Genomic DNA, 8599 nt, shown 5'->3' with positions numbered 1-8599 from the left:
CAGCAAACCTCACCCATAAACTGGGGTGAGCGGCCAGGACTGTCAATGGCCAGAGAGAGATGGGCAATGGCTGGGTGGTGGCGATGGACCTGGCACTGCTTCCTGGTCTGCTCCTGCCACCAAGGGCACAGACCAGCCTCCTCTGTCCTGCACCTGCAGGTCTGAGATCCCTTCCACAAGCCCTCATTCTGCACCACAACACTCTGGTGTGAGCCCTCCCCCGCCATGGCCATGCAGTACGTCACAGACACTGATGTTGTCCTCTCCCAGGTACTGCCCAGCCCAGCCCAGCTCCCTCCAAGCTCTCCCACCTCCCCTGCCTCTCTGCAGCACCAATGCCCTCTCCCCAGCACAGTGCGGTCGGGGCTGGCCCCACAGCAGAGCCCCTGCAGGGTGCTCGGGGCAGTCGCACACAGCCTCAGCCCCTGTGCAGGGCACAGCAGCTCCTGGGGGTCAGTGAGGAGCCAGCCCCGCAGAGGGGTGAACGTGCAGGACAAAAGGGAAAGGAGGCACCTGTGTCCCCTGCTCTCCTGCCCAGGACACCCTGAGAGCTCTGCAGCCCCCCCATGCCATCCCATCTCCCCACAGCAGCACAACAGCCCCGGTCCTTTGGCTCCCCAAGAGCTCTTCCTGCTACAGGCACAGAGCAGCCATCCCAGAGCTGGAGCAGCCAGAAAGCTGATTTCATTCCCCTTCATTTCTGCCACGTGAGGACATAGCACAGAGAAGAAGTTGCTGCAGGACCATTTATTTTACATAAATAAAATGAGAGACCCCCATTGACAAAAATTCTGTGAGTCAGACAAGGTAAGTACATGCTAAAGTAGCAAGCATTAAAAACTGACATGTCTTTGAAGACAGCAACATAGTAAGTGGAAAAAAAACTAAGTGTAAGGCAGGAAAGACAGACTTGGCCTGTCATGACCTACACTGGGAGCTCTTTCCAGGGTCAAGGCGACAGTGTATGGCTGCTGAAGCACATCCAGTCAGCAGCTTCCTCACAGCATCCTTGAGCTCCTGGTTCCTCAGGCTGTAGATGAGGGGGTTCACTGCTGGAGGCACCACCGAGTACAGCACTGACACCACCAGATCCAGGGATGGGGAGGAGATGGAGGGGGGCTTCAGGTAGGCAAATGCTGAAGTGCTGACAAAGAGGGAAACCACAGCCAGGTGAGGGAGGCATGTGGAAAAAGCTTTGTGACGGCCCTGCTCAGAGGGGATCCTCAGCACAGCCCTGAAGATCTGCACATAGGACCCCACAATGAAAGCAAAACAGCCAAATATTATACAGACTCCAATCACAAGAAGCCCAACTTCCCTGAGGTAGGAATGTGAGCAGGAGAGCTTGAGGATCTGGGGGATTTCACAGAAGAACTGCTCCACAGCATTGCCTCGGCAGAGGGGCAGTGAAAATGTATTGGCTGTGTGCAGCAGAGCAGTGAGAAACCCAGCGCCCCAGGCAGCTGCTGCCATGTGGACACAAGCTCTGCTGCCCAGGAGGCTCCCGTAGTGCAGGGGCTTGCAGATGGCCACGTAGCGGTCGTAGGACATGACAGTGAGGAGAGAAAACTCAGCTATGATAAAAAATAGAAAGAAAAAGGCCTGTGCAGCACAACCTGTGTAGGAGATGGCCCTGGTGTCCCAGAGGGAATTGGCCATGGATTTGGGGACAGTGGTGGAGATGCAGCCCAGGTCCAGCAGGGAGAGGTTGAGGAGGAAGAAGTACATGGGGGTGTGGAGGTGCTGGTCGCAGGCTGTGCTGGTGATGATGAGGCCGTTGCCCAGGAGCGCAGCCAGGGAGATGGCCAGGAAGAGCCAGAAGTGCCAGAGCTGCAGCTCCCGCGTGTCTGCGAATGGCAGGAGGAGGAAGTGGGTGATGGAGCTGCTGTTGGCCATGTGCTGCCTCTGGGCATGGGGCACTGTCAGAGCAGAAAAAGGCAGTGACAGGTTAGGACAGGAGGGATGTCAGATACAGAAGTTCAATTTACGCACTCACGACTCTGAACACAATTTAGTAGGAGAGGAGAGGCTCAGCGTTATCACCAGTGATGTCAGTAACTGCTGAGGCTTCTTCCTAGGTACAATCAGAAGAGCATTGCATCAGGCAAAAAGTCTCAGCTCTTTGCAGCTTAGTGCAGAGCCAGGAGAGCTGCAGTGTCCATCAGTCCTTTCCCATTTTTCCTCCACTTACACTTGCGCTGCCTGTAAGATGCCTTCACACACAAATTGATCTTCAATCCCCCACAAACAACTGTCCTGTGCTGAGAGCAGGGCAGCACGGTTTCAAAGGGCAGATCATGGAGCACTCATGGGGAGAAGCAAAGGACTGTGCCCAGCAGAGCATGGTCAGCAGCCACCTCCAGTGCCAGACACCAAGAGAGCTGCCTGAACGCACCCTCCCCAGGCCTGGGCTGCACTTTCCCCCCACTCCCTGCCCATGTCTCTGCTGCCTGGAGCTGTCCCTGCCAGGAGCTGCTGCTCTGGGCCCAGCTCTGCTCCCTCTCAGTGCTCCCAGAGCCCATCCCATGGGCTGTGTGCTCAGCTCTGCCCTGCACACCCCTCCCGGCAGCAGGGCTCTGCCCAGGAGCATCTCTGCCTCTGCAGGGGCTCAGGAGCAGCTCACACAAGTCCTGACAAGACTCTCGGTGCCTTCTCCAAAGCAGAGAAGGAAATTCCCAGCTCCCACTGCCCAACCTGCCCACCAAGAGTGAAAAACATCAAAGCTCAGGATCCTTACCTGTCAGGTAAATGCTCCCTCAGTGTCTTTCAGCAGGACCCTCTGCAAAAGTGCTCAGAGTGATGCGGAGCTCTGAGCAGCCCTGACCCACACAGCACCCTCTCCACTGCACAAGAACAGTTTTGCTTCCCTACCAGGGGTTGTTCCTTCCCTCCCAGCTTCTCTCCCCCAGCACCGTGGGGAGCTCCCGGGCAGGCTGAGTGCTGACCCTGGCAGGCAGCAGAGTCCCTGCCCCTGCACACAGCCCCTGGGCTGCAGGCACCCTGCTGGCAAGGACAGCGCTGGGCACCCCTGGCTGCACACCCACATTCACAGCCTGCAGCGAGCCCCGGGACAAGGGACCTGCCTTGTCCTGTCCCTCGCATGGTGCAGAGAGAAGCCCTGCTCTGCAGCACATCCTGCTCCTTATCTACACAGAGAAACCAAGAGAGTCCTCCTGACAGATCCCATGGACTGTCCGAGGCAGCAGCTTGAGCAGATCCCTCCAGGAACTGCAGCTGCATTGCCCTGCACCCAGAGCCTTACCATGCACAGGGCTGGGAAGGTTTCTCCTGCAGGGAGCTCTCAGCATCCTCCACTGCCAAGTGCCTTTAAGCTCTCTGAGGCTCGCAGGTCTCCCCTGGGTGCCTGCAGGCACTGCCCCAGCCCTGCTCCTGGCCAGAGCTGTCTCTCTGCAGCACTGCCCGCTTGCCAGCATCTGTCTGCATCCCAGGAGCCAGGCCCAGCTCAGCAGGAGAGGCCCAGCCCAAGGTGGCTCTGCCTCTGTCCCGCTGGGCTTCCTCCAGGGCTCCCTGGGGCTCCAGGGGAACCCCATGGGAAACAGCCTGAAGCAAGCACTGCTGTTCCCTCCCTCAGCTGGCAGACACACTGCCTGCCTGCAGTGTCATTGCTCTGATGAGAGACAGAGCTTGGTCTGAACAACAAGATTTTGTAGAATCATGGAACCATTTATGTTGGAAAAGACCCTTAAGAACATCGAGTCCACCATTAACCAAACACTGGCAAGTCAACATATGAACCTTGTCCCTTGGAACGTCTTTTTTATATCTCCATGGATGGTAACATAACCACTCCAGCAGGCAGCCTGTTTCTTGTCCCATCATTAGGACAGCCAGACCAGGACAGGCTGGGATCTCCTTTACCCCTGCTGAAGGAAGGGATTCAGCCTGCTCAGTTGACGCATCTCATCCTGGGATTGTAGCCGAGGGGCTGGAAGGGGACTCAGCTCCCTCCCATGAACACAACAAACCCGCGGGAGGTCTCACTTCCTCAGAAGGTGAAAATGTACCATTCTATAGATGATGTCTTAATCAGAGGAGGTTGCCCCAAATAGCTGCAGCAACAGCAGTGTGTAAGCACTCCATGGTGCAGAAGTTGAAGTTCCACCAAGGAATGTCAGAAACCAAGCAGAAAGCAGTCAAATCAGGGGGTACTTGGTGGATAGCAGCAGTGCAGTGATTGCTGCCGACACCTGCAGAAAAACAGAACAAGGGCAGATGCCCCACTCTAGGAAGGAATTGCAACAGCTTATGGGTCCTGCAGGATACTGGAGGAAACATGGACCCGGATTCTCTATCATTGCTCACCCACTGTACTTACTGTTACAAAAGGGAAAACCATGCATATTGAATCCAGAGCATGAGGAAGCAGGAAATACCTAATGCAGGAATTAAAACCATACCGGTCACTGGGGCCTGCACACCCCCTCCACCCTCTCATAGAAGAACGGGGTTTTGCTGAGCATGGCTCTTCCTGTGACCTATTCAAACTGGCCCTGATGAAGCAGAAAGAACTTTAACGTCCAAGTCGCCTCTTTATAAGACACTAAACCGACATATTCTGGTGGGAAAAGAGATTCTTGACTTTAATTTTGGCAGTAAAACAAAGTGAGAACATGGATCAAGAACAAGCAGTACAAACCATCCATTCAATCCATTCAGTTAACTTGACAGTATCCCAAAGGGAACTGCTCCTCAGGATGGAGTTGCACAAACCCACTGGCAGAAAATGGCATGCCTACCCACCGGGGGTTGCAGAGGAAGTGAAATTGCCTGAAGGACAGAATGAAGTTTCCAGACTACTCCAGATGCTTGCAAATGCAGAGGCATCAGTGTTACAACAACCTTTCAAACCCTCACCAGGTTTAGGAGCATCTCCCTTCACTGACAGAAAATACCTGGTTCACCAATCGCTCAGCAAAAAGGATTCTAGAGTCATAGAATCAACCAGGTTGGAAAAGACCTTTAAGCTCTTCCAGTCCTATCCTTAACCCATGTCGTAGTTTAAGCCCTGTTGGCAAGTCAGCCACACAGCTTCTACTCCCCCCCCGTCCTGGAGGGATGGGGAGGAGAATCGAAAGAATGTAACTCCCAGGGGTTGAGATAAGAACAGTTTAGTACCTAAGGTATAACACAAATCACTACTGGTACCACCAATAATAATAATGATAAAGGTAATAATAAGGGAAGACAATACAACACCTCACAACCCATCGACCGATACCTCGCCCCCACCCAGCAGGGAACTCGCCCTTCCGGGGAGCTCTCAGTTACATCCCGGGCATGACGTGCTGTGGTATGGAATACCTCTGGCTAGTTTGGGTCGGGTGTCCTGTCCCCGCTTCCTCCCTGCTTCCCCTCCTCCCTGGCAGAGCATGAGACTCACAAAGTCCTTGGTCAGGGTAAACGTCAGTGTTATCAGCTCTGTTCCCAGGCTGAAAGTCAAAAACACAGCGCTGCACCAGGTACTAAGAAGGAGAAAAAATGACTGCTACTGCTGAACGCAGGACACCCCAGCACTGCCGAGGCCACCACTAACCCATGGCACTGAGGGCCTCATCTACACGGTGTGTGAATACTCACAGGGAGGGTGACTGCAGCCCTGCCCTGGGCAGCCTGTTCCAATGCCTGAGCACCCTTTGGGGAAGGAATTGTTCCTCAGCTCCATCTAAACCTGCCCTGGTGCAGCTTGAGGCCATTTCCTCTTGTCCCATCCCTTGTTCCTTGGGAGCAGAGCCCAGCCCCTCCTGGCTCCATCCTCCTCTCAGGCAGTTGTAGGGAGCGATCAGGTCCCCCCTGAGCCTTCTCTTCTCCAGACTGAACCCCCCAGGTCCCTCAGCCCTTCCCCATCACACTTGTGCTCCAGGCCCTGCACCAGCTCCGGTGCCCTTCTCTGGCCCCGCTCCAGCCCCTCAATGTCTCTCTTTTTAGTTAAGGGCCCAGAGCTGATTTGAGGTGCAGCCTCACCAGCGCCCAGTGCAGGGCACAACCACTGCCCTGGCCCTGCTGCCGCACTGGTGTTGATCCAGGCCAGGATGCTGGTGGCTTCCTGGCTGCCTGGGCACAAGCTGCTCATGTTCAGCTCCATCAATCAGCACCCCCAGCTCCTTTCCCATGAGCAGTTTCCAGGCGCTCTTGCCCAAGCCTGGAGCGTTGCAGGGGGTTGTTGTGGCCCAAGTGCAGGACCCGGCACTTTGCCTTCTGGAACCTCATCCCATTGGCCACAGCCCATGGATGCAGCCTGTCCAGATCCCTCTGTAGATCCCTCGGTGTCATCTGCAAGTTTACACATCCCAGTATGGAGCAGTACAGACCAGTTTGTAACAGTACAAACCAATATAGGCCACTACGGCCCCAGATACTGCTGGGGTTTCAATATCCTGGTGCTCCCAGTCCCTGCCGCAGGTCTTCCCTCTTGCAGCCGTGCTCAACTTCCAATCCCTCCCAGTGCTCCCACTACCTGCTGCAGGTGCTCCCAGTCCCTCTCAGTCCTCCCCAGTCCCTCCCAGTGCTCCCAGTCCCTGCCACCGGTGCTCCTGCTCCTCCCCCACCAGACCTCCTTGGTCTTTTTTGGGGGCACACCCCAAATCAGGCACCCTCCCACTCTGGGTCTGCCCCCCCAGTCCCTGGTACGGGGGGGTGTTGGGGGGTGGGGGCGTTGGAATGCCCCATGGGGTGTGGTTTGGGGACAACAAGGAGCGTTTTGGTACTGGTGGCTTTGGGGGGAGCAGCTTTCTGGGGGCATCCCCATTTGGGGTGGGGGTGCTTTGAGGGGCACTTCCAGGATTTGGTTCCCTGGGTTCATTTAGGAGGGCCCGAGTTGATGGTGGGGTGCAGGTCACTTTTGGGCTGCCCCAGGATCCCCATTTGCGGGTCCTGTCCGCTCTTGTGATGCTTCAGGAAGATTTGGGGTACCCTGGATTTTGGGTGGCACCGCAACTGGTTTGGGTGCCTCCAGGGCCCTTTGGGGGGGCAGCGTGGTTTTGGGGTGCCCCTTAATTGGGGTGCCCCTTTTGGTGGATCAACCCCCTCTGGCCCCCTAAATTCACTCCTGAACCCAAAGCAATGTTGGGGTCCCCCCAGTGGATTTGAAGTCCCAGAGCACCTTAGGGGACCCCCAGGGCAGGTGCTGGGGGAACCCCTCTTTTCAGGACACCCCTTTTTTAGCAGGCTTCTGCCACTGAGCTGAGCCGGGGCAGCTTTGAAGCTGTGGGCATTGAATCTGGGGACATTTGGAGAGGTCCTGGGAGGATTTGGGGGATTCAGGCTGGTCCCAAAAATGCCTCGAGGTGGCTCAGTTATTTGGGGGACACCCCCTCTCCCAAAAATAGGGGGTCCATCTATCCCAGGGCAGCCAAATCTCATTGGATGCTCTAGGGAGACCCGTAGCCATAAATGGGAGGAATTTGCGTGCTTGGAGGGATTGGGGGTTCAAGGAACATTTCGAGGTTCAACAGGGGTCCCCAAAACTCGCTGTAGGAAGCACATTATATTGGAAGATCCCCCATATGCTGAAAACAGGGGCTACCTGGGTCCCAGGGCACATTGGGTGAACAATGTTCCCTCAGAGTGGTGATGTGTTGAGGGGAAGAGTTTGGGGTTTCAGAGGGGATTTGGGCATTGGGGGGATCCCCAAAGGTTCCCATGGTGGTGCAGGGATTTGGGGAACAGCCAGTGTCCCAAAACTCGGGGTTCCATTTGTCCCAGGGTACCCTGACTCTTCAGTGCCCCTGTTGGCCCATGGCAGTGAATGGGAGGGATTTGGGGTTCAGAAGGGAACTGGAAGTTTTGGGGGATTTGAAGGTTCATGGGAATGTGCCCAAGCTCTGTAGGGGGCAGAGTAGTTTTGGAGACCAATGGAGCCCTCAAAGAGGGGCTACAGCCACCAGAGACCACCCCACAGATCATCGGGGAGGGGGGAACTGGAGATATGGGGGGACCCTGCCAGGTTTTGGGGTGCAGCTGGGGGATTACCCCTTAATCTTTCCTATGAGGATGCTGGCGACCAGCTCATGCCTCTGCCTGGGGGGGAATGAAACTAAGAGGGGTTCCTGGGAGCTGGGGTGACCCTTGCACTCCCCCAGGCTCTGACAGGGACCTAGAAGCTCTTCTGCCCTGACACCTTCTCAGCACCTCTGACACCAGCAGCTCCTGCACACAGAAGGCTCCTGCTTCGCCCCCAGCACCTCTGCAGGCAGAGCTCAGCTCCAAGCACATGAACAAGCCCAGCGCCTCCTCCTCACCCATCCCCTGCTCCTACAGCTGGGATGGCACCAGCACATCTCCTGACAGCTTCTCCTCCCTTTAGAGCACGCACCCACAATGTGTTTCAAGGCAACACTAAAACAGGATTGCAAAGTCAAAGAACCCGTACCTGGATGCGCAGGGCAGGCACGGGAGATGCAGCCTCCCGAGGGAGGGGTCTCCTCTGCACTGGTTCCTGCAGGGCTCTGGCTCCTTCAATAGCCCACGCTCAGCGTGGGGGCCCCGTCACAATGGGCGTCTCCACAGCGACCCCCACGGCTTTGTGATGGCGGCAGCATCGTGCCCATGGCACTGGGCACCCAGGGGTGTTCCGGGAGTC

The 8599-nt window shown here is 56.2% G+C and overlaps 1 protein-coding gene across 1 annotated transcript; it reads right to left on the bottom strand.

Annotated features, from left to right (window-relative positions):
• Positions 1–918: 918 nt before the first annotated feature.
• Positions 919–1917, bottom strand: LOC308228589 (olfactory receptor 14A16-like; the record flags this gene model as incomplete). The annotated part of the gene is made up of 1 exon (XM_080631966.1): positions 919–1917. Exon 1 carries the CDS (start codon positions 1894–1896, stop codon positions 919–921), a length of 978 nt encoding a protein of 325 aa, XP_080488092.1. The 5' UTR covers positions 1897–1917.
• Positions 1918–8599: the final 6682 nt, after the last annotated feature.

Source organism: Psittacula echo (genome assembly GCF_963264785.1).
Source record: "Psittacula echo genome assembly, chromosome: 19".
In the NCBI taxonomy this organism is placed as follows: domain Eukaryota; kingdom Metazoa; phylum Chordata; class Aves; order Psittaciformes; family Psittacidae; genus Psittacula; species Psittacula echo.
This window is presented reverse-complemented; position numbering and strand designations above follow the sequence as displayed.